This window comes from Macrobrachium rosenbergii, chromosome 36, assembly GCF_040412425.1.
Source record: "Macrobrachium rosenbergii isolate ZJJX-2024 chromosome 36, ASM4041242v1, whole genome shotgun sequence".
Classification (NCBI taxonomy): Eukaryota; Metazoa; Arthropoda; class Malacostraca; order Decapoda; family Palaemonidae; genus Macrobrachium; species Macrobrachium rosenbergii.
The window spans coordinates 16,933,590-16,952,892 of record NC_089776.1 but is presented as its reverse complement, the minus strand read 5'-3'; the positions used below and the strand labels follow the sequence as shown (position 1 = coordinate 16,952,892).

Here is a 19,303-nt window from a genome sequence, read left to right as displayed (position 1 = left end):
CCACATTGTAAGCCGAAAATCGTCCTAAGCTGAAAAATCATCAAAAATCGTCAAAAATCCAAAGAAAACCTTACTTTTAATACTTTGGGTGCATTGAAAACAATGAAAACTTAATTTTTATAGAGTTTTTCATCAAAAAACTTCAAAATTTTGACTATTCTGCCATTTTGGAGCCATATTTCTTCCGTCAGATCGGCGTCGTGAGTGTCGTAACCCTGGAACATGCATCGTAAACCAGGAAATAGTTTCTGATGAATATATTTGAAAAGCGTTGTAACCTTGGAACATTGTAAGCCGGACCCATCGTAACCCAAGGACTGCCTGTATTATTATTTTACACTAAATCTTCATAAAGTATTGAACCTCACACAACCTTGTAAATATTGGCTTATTAAAATAATCTGTTCATCTTTGTTATTATTCATTAGGAAGTTTAACCAGACCACTAAGCTAACATATGATCTCTTTCAGGGCCTCTCCAAAAGGTTGGTTTTTATACTGAAATTTATTATATTTATTAAGTTGCAATTTTTCACATTTTATTTTTGGCTAAACCAAAAAAGATGAAGATTGAGAAATCTCCCTAATTTTTTTTCCTAAACATTACATTTGTTATTGGTCTATGTATGCTCATTCACAAAGTTATGTTCCCTGTTACTAACCTGCATTCTTTACATGCAGGAAGTAGATTAGGTCACATGGGATATGATCAAATATAAGTGAGTCAAGTGTAGTCAATTTGGAGGCAAAATAAAATAACTTTTGGTATGAAGATGCCCTAATCAAACAATGAATTTAACGTGTATCATACATATACTGTATGTAGAAAAATGTGTAGGTGTCAGTAATTATGAGAATGACTAGCTGTTTCTGCCTACCTGTAAATTTTTACTCTGTGTTCTTTAATGTAGTACAAAGTATACATTTTTATACATATGGCTTCTGTAACTTAAAACTTTGTTAAGCTACCTGATCAGTCATAAAAAAAATTATCTTGAATTTGGCAAAAGTGTTTTGTGAAAAATTTGCCTCTGAATGAACATCATGACACTCCACTGCAAAACCCACAGTTGACACTACTATACTCCATCGGCTCCTTCATGGCGAAAAGGGCAGGACATGGGAGGTGACCGGCGCTGCCACATCAAATATTCCCACTCACATTGTATGGTATATGAAGGCAGCATAAGTTATACAACACAAATATAATTGGTTGCTAATCAATTTTTGCCAATTATTAAAGGCCCTCGTAATTTTCTAGCATTTAACAACAATAAAAACAACACGTTTATTCTTAAACGTGACAAAAAAATTTCCAGCGCTGCCAGTTCCTCTCACGTGTTAAGCTGACCTCAGGGCATAAAGATGTCAAACAGCTCGTGCCTCCACAAGGGAAGCTCAGTCAAAACACTCACTGACTCATTAAGGAGTCTGTCGCCTTACAAACAATATGGAAGGAAGTCTTCGTTCCCGCATTAATCTTTATCCACAGGCTCGAGAAATCGTTCATAGGGTCGTTCAGTACTTTTCTAAAGAAAAGGCAAACCGTGGACCCATTGTGGATATCAGCAAAACACTGCAATGCGCCTCAGAAGCAACAATGATACTGGAGAGAACAATCAGCAGGATTTGCAAAGAAGGCAAAGATATGGAAGAGAGATGCGGCACAGCAATTTTTCCTGGAACGGGAGAAGCATCAACCGACAACCATGACAGATTTTGACGATTTTGACAAGAGCGTATTAGACTTTTATGTTAGGAAGGAAGTACCAACGCTTGATTTAATCAAAGAAAAGAAGATATATGAACAGAAAAATGTTATGAATACTCTAACTGGAAAGAAACGAAGGACCATATTATGAATAGATGATAAATTAAATATGATAGCTGCCGATAATCTTATTTGTGTAACCTATGTATATTTATGCTGCGCTCACTTATCTGTCTACACACACAATCCTTTTCAAATGTCAGTAGCGCTCTCTCTCTCTCTCTCTCTCTCTCTATTTTCTATATATATATATATATATATATATATATATATATATATATATATATATATACATATATATATGTATATGTATATAGACATATATATACAGTAAATTGACACAAAAACAAGTAAATTAAAAGTGCAGAAGTCCAGTAGCGTGAGATAATCACAAGGAAGGTCCAAAAAGAGATTCAATGAGGCCTATGTGAAAAACAGAGACCTGGAAGAATGGAAATATTTTCGAAGGAGTGTCGAGGCAATAGGGAACACCCAGAAGTATACTGCTCCCAGGAGACATTAACAAACGCCAAGGAGGTTAAACCTCCTTGACAGAAGCACGGATTAAAAGGGGTAAATGGGAAGGGTAGGCCTTTAAAAACGCGAGAGAAGTACATTTGGCAACGTAGGGGACAACGCCTAAATCGCCATGAAGGCGCCGATAGGGTATAAAAGCAGCCTGATTTGTGATTAGTTATAGTGAACAATACTGAAATTTTACCAATTTTGTGAAATGTCTCCACAAAAACTACAGTATTCTGATTAATATTACAACTCAATGAAATGTTGAACACTTGAACAGCCATTCACCGTAATCCAAAAAATCAAAATACTGTAAGGGTCAAACATTGATTGTAAATAAAAAAGTTTCATAGACTCATATCTATTACTTTTACCACTACCACTGCACTTGATCAAATGCAGGAAAGAGAAGTGAACTGTCCACAATGCTACAGTCAAAGTTTGGAGGCAAATGAAACAAATACAGGCAGTCCCCAGTTACCGGCGGGGGTTCCGTTCTGGGGGTGTGATGATAACTGAAAATCGCTGATAAAATTGGCGCTTTTTCGGGGCTCATCGGCACTGAAAAGCACCGATTTTTGGTTATCAGCGCCTCTGTTAGGTATGTATCGGTGCCAATATCCAATCATCGGCGCCAGTAAGTGGAAATCAGCGATTTTCGGCGCCGAAAATTGCCAATTTTCGTCACTAGACAAGCACAATAAAACCGGATCACCATTAACCGGAGACTGCCTGTAATTGGACACTGGGCAAAGCAGGAGTTCAGCAAACAGGTTGAAGGTTGCTGGTCTCAGGGAAGAAAGGCATGGAGCAAGAGAGACTATAGTTAATTTGATTCTATCTGTCCACTCATCAGCGTAGGTTTAGGTAGATGTGGCAATATGCACAGCTCAGCTGGCTGAAATCAATGTTTCCAATATTGTAGGTTTACAGTGATAAAGATGCAAACTATTTCTTCATTAATACATCTAAATGTTTATATATACAAATAATCCTCACACCTTATTTAAATAATAAAAATGTCAATTTAGATCAATAATATAACAATACAAGCACAAAAGAGACATGCTTATATAAAAAAGTCTACTCAGATGAAACAAACGAACGATGAGCTTTAGGTAATTATTTTTTATCTCCCTCCAGGTAAATACAAAGATCTGGCTATGTGAGGGTCAATAAAAGACAGCAGTTACAAATTTTCCAGGTCACTGCACCAACCTGCTGGTACTGTTTGTTGGTGCTACTCGATGTCTACGACATTCCCTATGCACTGGACTGTTTTTATCTTTTGGGTTGTAAAAATGAGCAAATGCAGTAAAAATATAAATGACAATAGTATAAAATATGAATAAGAAAACTGCAAGACTATAACATGAAACAAAAGCTGTACGAAGTTCTCCAAAGCCAGCGAATGAGTTGATGCTTATGTACCCACTTAAAGGATTGCATTTACTGTATCTTTTGGATTGTAAAAATAGAAAGTGAGAAAATACAGTAAAAATATAAATGAGAAAATGTAAAATACAAATTTTAAAAAACATGAATGCATTTACCTTTTGGGGTTTAAAAGTAAAAAATGAGAAAATACACTAAATAAAGAGAAAAACAAAATATACATTCAAAAAATCATAAGCGTAACAACACAAAACAAAACAAGCTGTAGCATGTCCTCCAATGCCATCAAATGAGTTTGTTCATTTAAAAAACAAGAAAATATAGTAAAAATGTATATGTGAATAGCATAAAATGTGAATAAAAACATCATAAGCATACCAACAAGCTGTAGCAAGTTCTCTGATGACAGTGAATAGTTTGTGTGTTCTTAAGTGCACTAGGCACGCAATTGCTTTTATCTTTTGGATTGTAAAAATTAAAAATGATAACATGTAGTAAAAGTATATATGAGAATTGCATAAAATATGAATTTAAAAAAATCATAAGTGTGACAACATGAACCAAAACAAGCTGAAGCAAGTTCTCCGACACCAGTGATTAGCTTGCGCATTCGTATGTACCCTATGCACATGATTGCAGTTACCGTTTGGCTTGTAAAAATTAAAAAATGACAAATAAAGTAAAAATATGAGACTAACATACAGTATATAAAAAAATCAAAGATGACGAAAATGGAAATCATGATAGCCATTCACCTAACATGTAAATGTACTTAGTTGCAAATTCCAGCTCTTCACCTTGGAAGTGGCAGTCATGAAATTTCTTGTGTAAGTCAAAAGGATTACCTGCATCATTTATTTTGCCTATGCTTCATTAAAATTTCACTTGATTTTCATTTAATGTTTCTTCCTTCCTTATTAACAACTTGTCCTGATTTACAGGGTATTTTAAAGTTAGGATGATTGGTTAACTGTTGGGTTAAGTGTATTCTAACCTAACCAGTCTCTGATCTGTGAAAATCACTAATCCAGTGACCTGCAGGTCCCAATGATGCTGGATCCGTGATGGTCAACCTGTATTTGAAATAGCATGAAATATTGCTGCTTAATAGGCTGTCTGAGGCCTGGGACAGCAACTGCAGTACTTGATGGAAGGTGGGAAATTTCAGTTAATACGTGGAATGATGACAATGTTACTTTGGCTTTTTTTTCAGAATAATTCACATACACTAAAACCTCGCTTTAACGGACCCAGAACCAACAGACATCGAATTTCAAGGACAAAATCCGGTCAAAGGTGGTGGCTGTTATTGTTTACATTTACTTTCGCACTAACCTCAGCATTGGTGCGAAATTGGAAATTACCTTGTATTTTCGTGTACAAGACAACCTTTACATAAGATGAGGATGAAAATTAAGGCAAATTTTCATGAATTTACCTCATATCTGTGGTACAGGCAGTCCCTGGTTGACGGCGATCCAGTTTTACAGCGCTTGTCTAGCGACAAAAATCGGCAACTTTTGGCACTGAAAATCGCCAATTTCCGTTTACTAGCACCGAAAATTGGGTATTGATGCTGATAAATACCTAACAGAGACGCCGATAACCGAAAATCGGTGCTTTTCGACACAAATAAGCCCTGAAAATTGCTGAAAAAGTGCCGAAATTGCCAATGTTCGGTTATCATCACACCTCAGAATGGAACCCATGCCGATAACCGAGACCGCCTGTATAAGACGACTCTAAATTACAGCACCATCTGTGTAAGGACTAGCTTTTGCAACAACAGGTATCTTATGAAATACTAGTTATGTAAAGATGATGTTATTACGAATGCCGTTTTCCTTACTGTATCCCTAGAAATTCAAAATACAAGAAATACCAAAGTCGATTCTATATCATGTTTTTCCTACACACGTTGCCTAAGAGAGTAACCACTGTTCTGTTTACGTTTCATCGCCAATCACAAACCCCTAACAGTACGATAATGTACGATAATTATCGTACATAATTACCATTCATTATGACTGAATTGTTCCAGTTATTTACCAAAATGATAATGAATTTCTAATGAAAAATTAATACTTTATTACATTATCCTAAATGTTATTACAGTAAACCCGCCACACTCGCAGTCTCACGACTTGCAGATTTTTCTGTGGAACGTACATACACATTATTCGTGGAAAATTCGCCCATTTGCTGTATTTTTCACTGAGAAATATTCACTAATTACTGTATTTTCATATAATTTTTATGACTAAATGCACTTTTTGTGATAAAACTATTAAAATACTCAGGTATAAGCATTTTTAGACTTTTTTTTTGTTTGAACTATCAAAATAGGCAGTTCTAAGTGTTTTTAGAGGGGTTTTAAGTATTCGCAGATTTTAGCTATTCGCAGGGTGTGTGGTACGCATCCCCCACGAATGCGGGGATTTACTGTACTACCATAATTACACAGCCATTAAAATTTCTGAAAGGTTACCGAAAGATAAAGATTGCGGTGAGCACAACCAAAATTCGATATTTACATATTGTCAGCTGGCCTCGCATTGATAACAGTTGATTTCATCGATATGGAATTATTCCTCGAATAGGCTATTTATTATGAAGATATGCCAATAATATACATGGTAAAAAGGGCTTTAATACCTTTATTATCAGTTTATTTCATAATGTGAAACCTTTTATGTATGTCGGTGGCTATCGAACCTAGGCTGAGGCTAGCCTACTGATAAACATCACTTAACACGAAAAAAACAATGCTTCACTTTAACAGACAATTGGCTTTAACAGACGACCATTCAAGCGAGGTTTCACTGTATTTATATATTTTTCCTGAAGTATACAAATCAATATAACAGCTCAGTGATTGGACACTTTCAAGACCATTTGGCTAAATAACTTACTGAACACTTATTTAACAAGTTTGAAATCCTTTTGAGTTCCCTTCATCCTTAGAATGTTGACAACATATATACAGCATAAAAGGCTAGCATAGACAAACATATTTCTTTTTCAACGTTGGGCATTGGAATGATATGTAGATAAATGAATAAATAAAAGTTACAAAAGGTAATTTTGTCTGAAATGGAATGAATGTGTTCCTAACCCAATAAATGCATCAATATCATTTTACAACAGTCCAGTGTTGCAGCTATCTTGATAAAAATGCTACTCTTCAGAATCTAATACATAACTTTACCAACACCTTTGTAATTACTTCATTGCATGTACTGTATCATCAAAATATTTTTCCCCTCTTTCTCTTTGCTATTTTATTATAAACCATCGAAGTTAATTTTGTTATGCGACGTGGTAATTTGCCCGATGACTAGGTGGTGCGGGGGTACCACGGGTAGTTGGTCTGTCAGTTGTCACACATGGGTGGAGAGGGAGTTGGGTATAACGGGCTTGTTGTTGGGCCCCGTAGAGGATAGCATATTTTTACTTAATACACTCCTTATTATGCTATGATGTTTTAGCCTATTTTTGACAAGTAATCATTACAACTTATTATACTGTATATCGGGGAGTGTAATGATAATGAAACGCTCATCAGATACTGAAAAGAAAAAAAAAAAAAAATTCGGAAGTGTTGCCATAATTTTCACTAGGAAACCGCTGCTGATATAAGTTTTAGGAGTTGCTGCGTCTTTTATTTCCCTTACTGAACAGTATATTATGTTGTGATATTGTGTACAGGCAGTCCCCGGTTATCGGCGATCCAGTTTTACGGCCCTTGTCTAGCAACAAAAATCGCCGATTTCCACTTATCAGCACCAATAATTGGGTATTGGCTCCAATACATAACTAACAGAGGTGCCAATAACCAAAAATCGGCGATTTTCAGTTATCGTCACGCTGTCAGAACAGAACCCCCACCGATAATTAGGGAGTGCCTGTATATGTGTGTATATGTTTGCTGTTATATTTTTTTATTGTGCATGTTTCTAATATATTAATATAAAACAAGTTTTGACTGAAAAGACCTACATTTCACTATTTTCCTTTGGAAAATAGTTAAATTTTAATCTATGGGTAAATTTTTATATTGTACATAAATATATATAGGTAAAATAAAGTTCTAAACATTAAAACTTCTACCAAACAAAAAGTTTTATCATGAAAAAATAATACAAGCTGAGTAATGTCACAAGGGAATTTGTCAGAAGATAAAAAATGGCATTCTGAAGTGGCTTATAGCAGGCCCCCATACAGCCACCTAAGAGGCTTGTAGCAGTTCTCGGTTAAAGGCCAATAAAATATGATATCTAGTGACTCAGCAGGATAGACCTAGCTTCATGGGTCCATGCTTTATGTTCTACTTGCAAACACTGTTAAAAGTTATTTTTCAGTTTAAAGATGTTGATATTACTTTATCATTATAATATTTATTTTTGTGTCCATGCAATGACACTGTTTATCAGCACAGGTCTTGGTTTAGCCTGGGTACTAGTAAGACAAATCATAATTATTGAAACCTCATAATTCGTTTGTGTTTGATCTCAGTAAAATGTTTGATACAAGCTCATCTTTCGTGTTCTTATGCTGGTATATTATCGATACAAATCAGCATGTTTATAATTTATACAAGAAGGGACGAGGGTTCTCTGTATACCTAAACATTCATATACATTACTGAAGACATAGTTTAATATTCATCAAAACAAGCCAATGATATTGGAAACATTGATTGTCTGCCTATTACGTGCTACCCATGTACGTGCCACATCCTCACCCGTGGGTGGACAGATGAAATGAAACTGACTACAGTAGTGGGTCAGTCACTGGGAGAGATGGATGCAGAGATGTGGATGGTAGTGGGCTGGTCAATGAAGAGCATGCAAGTCAGGCAGCAGATCAGTTAATGGGCTAGGAAAAATAATGGGCAGGTGCAAGCACAATGGTCAGAGAGTGGGCAGTGTGAGGATCAGGTTGAGGCATCATCCAAGAAATGGTGACCCTTCACCAAGACCAGAGATAAGGACAACTCCTTTGTTGACCTTTAGGCTAAAACTCTGAGGAGAAACATTTCAGCTGCAAAACTCTTAGGCTGAACTGCTGTTGAAATTAATACCATCAATAAACGAAAAAGTCTACCTTTTTTTAAATAAAACTAGCTCTTACCTCTTAAGGAATGCTTGAAACCAGTGGAGGAATGTACAAGTACAAACTTGCTTTTATTTTCTAAAAGAAGTTTGTTGTCTGCCTGCACTGCATTCTAGAAAGAAAAATTCAACAAAGGTTCAATACTATATTAAATACCATAGTAATTCTAAAAACACATAATACCATTGATTAATGGCAACACAGATGCTACTATAATTCTATTCAACAAAATACAGACCCTAAATAAGAGAAAAGACCAGCTTAATAAAACAACTACAATAAATATTTGTTTCATCACAAACCCATCACTTATACAAGATGCACAACCATCTCCAAATTTCCCAAACAATGCTGTTTTTTCCTAACAGTCATATGATGGGTAGTGGTAGTCCAACTGAAGTGCCTTAGGGATCCAAAGGTTTACAGCAGTCAACTTTTAATGCATCTGCAGTGTTGATCACTGGTAGCAAATTTCTCCAATTTAGATACAAGATCACTTAACAAGAACTTACAGCAGCCATAAATATTCAAATCATTGTATTCATCCCTTTCATATTTTTCAGCATATTGCTTTATTAATTAATTTTATAGGTATCAAGTTATTATACAGTAGCCTACAGAGTGAGAATCCAAAATTAAAAAAACTAAAAGCCAGAGAGAGAGAGAGAGAGAGAGAGAGAGAGAGAGAGAGAGAGAGAGAGAGAGAGAGAGAGAGAGAGAGAGAGAGAGAGTGTGTGTGTGTGTGTGTGTGTGTGTGTGTGTGTGTGTGTGTGTGTGTCGTGCGCGCACTACTTACAGTGTTTTGTGCTCTGTTCAGATATTGCTGAAGAGTGTGTGTGACATCTGACTAAGTCTAAGGAGTTTGATGCTGGAACAACTGCTACATACTACCTGAAGAAACAGGACAAACTGTACAGTCCTATGTTGAAAGTCATGAATGAAAGCTGATGAAAACAGAAAAACTGGTAGAGAGCAAAAATGAGCTTGATTTTCATAGGAAATCTGAATTTCAACTATGTACATTACGCTCTTGCTACAACAAACCCCAATATAGCATAATAAAAATCAAAGGTAAATTTGCTGACTACATGTCCAAATATTTTGTTTGATTAAAAATGAATTGTCAACTATAGATCTGTGGCTCTCATTCGATAAGTTATGTACAGTATAAACTACGATAAAATACAGTGTACTAAGTATAACATCTAGCATACATATACATGATGAACACATTCATACATAGAAATGATGCATCTAACATGACAAATGCAGAGATGATGATGTGGAAACACATGAATCTGTCTTAATTGCACAATTTCTGAATGACTTCAGACGACCTTATTCCCATCTTTAGTCTGGACTAAAGCTTGATACTGTCCATTACAATGTTTGGTATTAAATGTTAGCTTATGGTATACAAACATCTCAAATTTTTAAAGTAATGTGTATTTTTAATACTTCACTAACCAGAGCCTTGTACAGAGGAGTATTGTTCAGTGCACGCTCAGAGAGGGCTGTAAAACTTTGTAACAAGGTAGTTAACTGATGGTTAAGGGCGTGAGTGGAGGAATATCCTCACTTACCCATCACTGAGCCTATGGAAACACTTTTTCCTATGCTACAGTGACAAAGTGGAAATCGTAATAAAAGGCTTGAGTTTGTGTTTATAAGAAAATACAAAGGACTTTAAAATTTGATGTCTGTTCTGCAGAAATGCAAACCATTGTCTTTTCTATAGGAAACTCTCTTCTTAGGTGGGACATCATCTCTGACAACTGACTGTTGTTGAATCCCTGCTCGAATTGCCCTGGTCATATTCGCAGGTATCAGCACAGGAAAACTGACTCCTGTGCCCTTCTACTCAACCTGGTATATGGAATGGAATGGAATATAAAATTTAGGCGAAGGGTCAAGCACTGGGACCTATGAGGTCATTCACTGCTGAAAGGAAAACTGACAGTACAAGAGGTTTTAAAGATGAAACAGGAGGAAAACCTCTCAATTGCACTACAAAACAATCATCAGGAAAGGGTGGAAAGTAAGATGGAAGCTAGCGGCTGAACGGATGCTGCAAAGAACCTCAAGTAATCCCTACAGTGCACTGCTTGAGATGCACTGATGGCATCACCCCTTTAAGGGGTAATTATGGCATATGGCATGACAAAATAGTAGTGCTCTGGGCCTGAGAGTCAAGTCACTGCATTCATATCTCTAGACAGACTTACTCTAGGAGAAAGAACTCAGGCAAGATACTTGTCTGTAATTGGGGGCTGGGTGCTTACACAATTTGTTGAACAGCCTCCACAAGTTCCAAGGAGACGGTATCCAGAAACTTGGGTGACACCCCTCAAGTAGAATGAGGTAAAGGCTGTCTGCCTACACAAGACACCTGCCCTCATTGCCTGGAAAACTGAAAAGTTCCTCCACGAGACTAGGGATGATCCTACACCTCTGACTTAATGGAACCTCCTACAAGTATAGTGAGTGACATTTTCCTCATTATTATTATTAGTTTAACCAAACCACTAAGCTGACTTTTAGCTCACATAGGGCTCACATATTAATATTAATGTAAACACAGCAAAATATTAATTCATTAAGGAAAATATAGTAAATTAAGTAAGATTTTACCTCAATAATTGTTTTCTCCGATCTTTTTCTCTCTGACTCGGAGGGATGAAGGCCTAACTGTCAATCATCAACATAGTGACCGTGAAGGGGTTAGCACCTGAGCAAAGTCTCTCTCTCTACCCCAAAGGATACTCGTAGAATGTGAGAGATGGATAGATAGATAGATGGATAGAAAGGGAGAGTTGAGGGAAAGATATACATATATGTATACTGTACTACTATACTGATCTATTATCATCGTAGTATGAATAAAAAACTATCGTCGCGACATTTTTAATTGTTTAACAATGTAAACAACTCAGTTCCGCTCTTCTCTCTCTCTTTACACCAATGGATACTCGCAGAATGTGAGAGATGGATAGATAGATAGATAGATAGACAGACAGATAGATAGATAGATAGAAACGGAGCTATTGGCTGGAAGTATCAGAAGTAGCTAATCACACAGCAGGGTATGTTACCTCAGTGCTGATTGGCTTGTATCATGACACGCTATTGGCTGGAAGGGTTAGAAGAGCCAATCACAGAGCAGGATACCAGCTTTGCTAGTTGCTGATTGGCTTGTAGCTCCGAAGCTTTAAGAGGAAGTTTTCCCTTTTTTTATGATTAATTTTAGTTTAACCCTTAAGGAATGGGCTAAATATATATTAAACACACACCCAGACTGGGCAAACTTAAAGGTTGGCCAATTTAAGAAAAAAAACACATCAATGGAAAGTAAAAGATATGCAAATGCACATGGTGTAATAAAAAAATTCTAAAAATTTTTCCTTACCTTCCATGGGAAATTGAAAGTGACTATTTACAACCCTGTGTGGGGACTCTTACAACACACTTGTAAAAATATGCTAATTTTACCAAGTTATACATGTTTTTTCTAATAATTTATTTTATTTTATTTTTGTAAAATTACAGATACAGCTCACACAATATCATAACAGATAAGAACTAAAATCAGTAACAAATTCTGAGTATATTTGTTGTAAAATATTTACGAGATGGGAGATGCAGTAATTTTTTGTGGGGTATACATATTTTTTCTAATATTTCTTTGCACTTTCCTTTGTAAAATTAAAAATATAGCTGATAAACTATCATAAAAGATAAGAACTAAAACCAACAGCAATCTCTGGGTATATTTATTAGCAAATAAATAAAAAGATGTCACGGGATAGTGAGGGGCAATACGTTTCCTATTAAGTCTCAAGGCAGACTGATCCCCCTCTGTCCTGTGCTGGGCTACTACAGTTGCCATAATCCATTTATCAACCACTGAAGTGATATGAACATCTTTCTCGCTAAATTCATCCAAATCGTATGGCACATAATATTAATACTCATATGAGTTAGCCCATCCATCACTCAAAACCTGTCGTAGATACTCATTTTGTGATGCCCGTCCATTATGGGTTAATGTGTTGACGGATACCGTATATTATAACCTAGTTTTGTGAATTAATCCTTATTTACCTTTGTACAGATATTGTCACCGGTGTATTAAAATATTTTTAATGTGCATATGCATTTTTGTCCTCTCTTCCTTTCTCAGTTCCCTCTCTCTCCCTCTCTTAGGGGTAACTCGATTAGTTTTCACACACAGCTGTGAGCCACATATTTTTAAGGGTAATGTTGTAAGATGACTTTGAAATATTAAAGTATTTGAGGATGACAGTTTAAGGTATATTTGGTGAAGGATGATAGTTCAAGGTATACATTTGGTGTTTGAACTATTAAAACAGGCAGTTATAAACATTTTTTTGAGGGGAACTTTGGTGTTTGAACTATTAAAATAAGCAGTATTAAGCATTTTTAGTGGGGGATGTTGATTGTACATGTATCAACATAAAGGTAAATGACAATAAATACCAACAAGAAAGATAAATGACACAAAATGATTAACACAAATACAGTAACAGATAAACTATTAAGTGACTCATGTCGGCCTGCTCTGCTCAACAAGAAAATACAAAATACATATTATAAAATACAAACAATAAAAAAATAAAAAATTTAAAAAATAATCTGTATTTTTCATAACTAACAAACCTGCAGTCTTAACATTAGGATAAATCTTCTAGCGCCAGCTGGAACCGGTAAAAAATTCAACAGAATTGTATATGCAAGGAACTGGCGGCATCAGTCCTCTGTCCCGAGTTAGGTGGAACAACAACTTACCCAGGCGGGAACTTGTGATGTATCAGTATCCTTCCAACCCAGGTTAAACTATCAGACGGGTGGTTAGAGGTGGGCCTTAAATGTTAAGAACACAGGTTTGTTAGTTATGAAAATACAAATTATTTTTAAAATTTGTGATCTGTTCATACAAGAAACAAACCTGGAGTCTTAACATTAGGACAGACTTACTCTTGGTGGGAGGTAAGTATCATTAACCAACAGGTGGTTTGCCACACCTGGTCATTCTTCTTGTATAAGAGAAATCTAAAAAAGAAGACCTACACCTCTGTACCTTGGATATGTGCATAACTTAGGTTCAGACTTCTGGGTTTCAATGCAATGCCCAAGTTCAATGCATAAGAGGAAGATGAAGAGCCATCTGTTCAAATAACAAACCAACGTAGCAACCTATGTAGGTTTGTTATCATCCCTTTCTCTCCTTGCTAAAGAGAGGAATATTCTGCTACTGAAAGGTAACTTCATTCATTAATGATTACTCTAACAATATGGCCACTGCACTCACCTGTATCATGCCAGTTCCAGCTCATGACGAAACAAACTTCACACTGCCTGTAGGTAAAGAAGGAGGCTGAAAGGAGAACAGAAAAGACCAGTCATCTCATTCATTTCACTTTCATATCATCATCTTAGACTTGATATAAACTGTCCCACCAAGGGCACTGGATGAACTACACAACTTGTTGAGCAGCCACCACTGGACCCAAGGAAAAAGTGTTCATGGACCTATGAGCAATATCCTTCAGGCAGGAGGAAGTGAAGGTGGTTTGGCGACGCCATGAACCAGCATTCAAAATTCTATGAACAGATAAATTCTTCTTGAATGCTAAAGAGGAACTCGGCCCTCCAACGTCATGTGCTCTTGCATGCACGCTATTGGCTGAAGCAACTGCTGATGATGAATATGCATTCATGATCGTTTCTTGTAGCCAGAATGAGATTGTATTCTTGGACACTTCTGTCTTGACTCGGCCTGTGTTAACAAAAATCTTCGACATCCTGGTCTGAGATGTCGAATCCTTTTTAGATAAGCACGCAGCGTTCTGAGAGGACACAGCAACATTTTGTCAGGGTCACTGTCAACAAAGTCTCCCAAAGAAGGTGCAGCAGAGACGAATCTGTCATCATGAATTGAGGGATTTTGAGTCTGCAACAAATTCTACGGCAAATTAAAAAATTATTGACCTTCAACCCCTGGTATGTTTGACATCATAAGACAGACCATGCAAATCGCCTACCTTTTTTGATGATGCTAATGGTAATAAAAAGACTGCTTTCAGGGTCAAATGTCTATCTGACGCATGCCGCAATGGTTCATGAGGGCTCAAGTAAGGCTAGTCAATACAAGAGTCAAATCCCAACTAGGAAACCTAAGCTCTCTAGGTGAACAGGACTGCTCAAGGCTCTTAATCAGCATAGATATCTCCTAAGACGTAGTTATATCTATGTCCTTCATACATAGAACTGTCTAGGAAATCAGCTATCTGTTGAACAGAGGTTCCGAGTGGAGAGGAACCCCATCTACGACACCAATCACAGTAGATGGACCACTTTCCCTGGTACATGGACGTCAAGGACTTCCTGAGATAACCTGACGTCTGAGATGTTGTTCTTCGAGAAAAGCCTCTTGCTTGCAAGAGATACTTGAGAGTCTCCACCCGTGAAGAGATAGGGATTCTATCAATTAATGATACCTCTCCACATGAGGTTGACATAGCAGATTGTGCCAAGGAGGTATCTCTCGGAACCTCTGATAGCAGAGAAAGCAGATCTCAAAACCATTGTGCTTGAGGCAATAAAGGAGCTATCAGAGCCATCTTGAGATTTTGGGACCTCATCACTCTGTTCAGGACATGTCGAATCAGGCAGAACGGAGGGAAGGCATACACGTCCAGGTTGTCCCATGGATGTTGAAGAGTGTCCTCCACCACTCCAAGCATGTCTGGAACTACTGAACAATAGACCTCTAGCTTCCTGTTAAATCTTGTAGTGAAGAGATCTATCACTGCCCTCCCCAACACATGAAACAGCCTGTCCACAATCTCCTGATGCAGAGACCACTCTGTTCCCAGAATTTGTATTTGCCGACTCAGTTTGTCTGCCACTACATTCTTTTTGCCTGGAATATATCTGGCCATAAGATTCACTGAACTGCTATTAGGTGAAGTTGGTGAGACATCAGGCCCCCCTTGTTTGTTCACATAAGCTACTACTGTTGTGTTGTCTGACATCAAGACAACGGAGTGCCCCACCACCCTCTCCTGAAACTGTTGAAGTGCTAAGAATGCTGCCTTACTCCAGCACATTGATGTGCAGTCTGCTGTACTGCTGACTTCACTCTCCGGAGGCCAAGAGGTCCTCTAGAAGAGCCCCCAACCTTTGGAAGAAGCGTCTGAGAACACTACAAGTTCCACAGGGGGTGAATGGAGTGGTAGCCCCACTGTCAGACTGCTGTTGTCCAACCACCACAGCAGGTCACTTCTCACTTCTGATGACAATGGGACTTGCATGTGAGGGGAATCTCTTGCTGGAGACCAAAATTCCTTCAGTCTCCATTAAAACAACCATAGATGTAGACTGCTAAGAGGAACCAGTTTCTCCAGAGAAGTCAACAGGCCCAGAACAACCTGCCACAGTTTTGCTGGAACAATTGGTGTAGTATAATACCTCCTATGGCGAAGTAGAGGAGCTGGGAGAAACTTAAAAGACCTATTCGATCGTAACGAGTTATCCTGACCTGAGATCAATGAATTCACAAGACGAAGGACTGAATCCACGTGACTGGAGTACGGCAGCTCAAAAGAAGTCCTAACATCCTTCTTGGTGCCTACATGGGCGTCAATACCAGTAGGAGCGATCTTGGAAGGAGTTTCAATTCCCTAAGAAAGATTATTGAACTAATGAATCAGATCTAAAACCTCTACATTCGAGGAAAGAAACTCCTGGCTTTCCAGATCCTCCACCTCCTGTGGAATCTGACCACCCAAAGTGGAGGGAAAAGCAAGATCCCGAAGAGCCGCTCTGGAACTTAAAGAACCCTTGTCGCATGATGGATGAGAATCCTCGCCCAGCCTGGTAGAGTTACGCCACGGCCCGGGAAAGACAAACGTCAACTGTGGTATCTGCTCCTCGATCCTGACTGCGAACCAAGTACATTTCTCACGTCTGACTGTTCCAGAGACAAATTATGTCCAAGCCTGCTCACGCTCCAGCCATGACTCACTGAAGAGGAACAACGAACACCTCTGGGCAAACAAGACCTTGATCAATGGCCCAATGGACGACTACCATCTCCATCCTCTACCAGCCTAGACACTGCACCGCCATTCACATCTGCCGGGCGTCATCAGAAGAATCTGCAACCAGGGACTCTCTTGATTGGAGCGCTGACATCCTTCCTACGAACATTAATAGGCCAAACAGGAGAGATGGGCACTGCATCACGTCTCCTTTTAGAGAGAGGTCCTTGTGTGTTCGAGTCTGCTGGATGAACGCTATCACCCACATACATCTGTACGATTCCTGAAGACATCCCAACACCATCCAAGGCCGAAGAGTCATGACCCATGGCCAAGGCGGAGGAGGTTCGAACATCCCCTATGTCTGTAGCCTTCTGAGGACAAACGAACATGGAACAACCACGTTCATGCAAAGTTGACGACTTGGGAGCCACTGCCAATTCCAGAACACACCTCTTGTCCTAAGTCCCTAATTCTCCAATGCCTGACCGGAGTACTTACAAGGGACACAGACGACTGCGACATTAGCGACGTTGAAGAAGAAAAAGACACAGAAGGTTCATGACTCTTCTTACAAGCACGAATACATTTCTCCTCAATCACCGAATCCAGTCTCCCCAACACTGCTTTGACCAAGAAATCCACAAACAGCGCAGTAGACGACGTCATAGTAGCAGCAGGCGGTGACGTCACAAAGGTTGACAAAGTCGAAGGTGATGTCACGGAGGGAACTGGCTGTGACATCACGACACCAGACGAGTCACGTGAAGAGGCGGTTGGTGCCACTGACGGCAGAAGGGGTGACCCATAATGATGTGCTGTTGGTACCATATGCGTCCCGCTAGATGTCGCAGCACTAGACCCCATATAGTGGAGGCCTGGGGGAGCAGGAACAGCCACGTAAGACGGTACAGGGTATTGGGAAGCCAAGCAGTCAGACAAAAGGCCATAAAAGGTGGATACTCCTGATAGGCCTAACGATGCCCAAACACTTGCCATCTTCTGCACATCAGAGGCTAGAAAGAGGGACAAAGATGGTGATGGCCCCCTCCCATCCCCGAAGGAAAAGAAGAGGCAAAACTGGACAAAAATTCTCCCGAAACCCCTCCCAATACTTCCCTCGACGAATTGCTGGAAGAACAGGAAGGGGGTATGGGAAAAATCTAATACAGAAGATGAAGCAACTGAAACCAGCCTCTCAAAAGAAGGGGCAGCCTCAAGGGGAGGCTGAAAAGACGAGGAAGGAGACGCAGAACCAACCAACAAGGCCAGTGTCTTCATCTTCCTCTTGTGCTGACCCTTCTTGGAGAACCTCTTCCACTGATTCACCAACCATGAACGACATTCTGAAAAAGGATTGGTGACATTACATACATTTGCTCTGCACTTACTGCACACTGAATGTGGATCAGTATTCATGGAGGCTAGGAAGTGGGAGTAAGGGAATCCTCCAGCCCCAGGGTACAACCTCTGAGGTTTACAGGAACCAGAGATGGAGCTAGCAGGGTTTTGGGTATCCATGAAAAACACAACTCTTCCCCACAAGCACACAAAACCTTCACACTGAAACCCAGAAAGAAAACACAGGCAAAGAACCAGCTTTAGGGAAGAGAGAAAGAACAAGACGTCCTCACTCAAAGGAGGTAAGAAGCATGCTGATATGTCACAAGTCCCAACTTGGGTCGGGAGTTGTTCCACCTAATTCATGACAGAGGACAGATGCCACCAGTTCCTTGCATATACAATTCTATTGAATTTTTTACCAGTTCAAGCTGGCGCTAGAAGATTTATCCTAATGTTAAGACCCCAGGTTTGTTCCGTATATGAACAAATGGCTTTGCACATCAAATTCAGAAAGAAAAATAACATTAAACGCAGATGTCATTGAAATGTAAGGAATGAAGAGGAAATTGGTAGTTATAATCCCAATGAGAATCACATCTGCTTCATAGCAAGACTCCAATTTGGGAGTATCATCTAAAGTGTGCCTTAATGGGTGCACCTTTGCTCATACATGTGCTTTTTTCATTTACCCTCAGTTCTCTTTGGTCTCTTCATACTTAGAGTCAATGTTCTTTATCATCATAATGGTAGCAAGCCCAGATGAATAGCTAGGCAGCGATATTTCCAGCTACATCAACTCCAGTAACCAATATTGGTGAAGTTGAAGAAGTTCAAGTTAACATGGGAGAGCATATAGCAAACTGAAGAAAATGTACTGTACGAACAATAATTATCACTAAAAAATCAACACAACCACTAACCTTCATCATATATTCGTAGAACTGATCTTTAACAAAACCGGGCGAAGCAATCAAGACCGCTTTCACGATATCAAAGTTTATGTGTCGAATGATGGCAGTCATAACCTGGTCGTAGTATTTAACGATGGCCTAGAACAATAAAGCATACACTGTCATGAACTAAGGCTTTCATA

The 19,303-nt window shown here is 38.7% G+C and overlaps 1 protein-coding gene across 1 annotated transcript in view; it reads right to left on the bottom strand.

Moving 5' to 3' along the window:
- Nucleotides 1–19,303, bottom strand: part of pelo (protein pelota) — a 50,512-nt gene that overhangs the window by 8,375 nt on the left and 22,834 nt on the right. Inside the window, 2 exon segments of the mRNA XM_067134731.1 lie at nt 8,822–8,915; nt 19,131–19,259. Coding sequence (XP_066990832.1) covers nt 8,822–8,915; nt 19,131–19,259 — 223 coding nt within the window.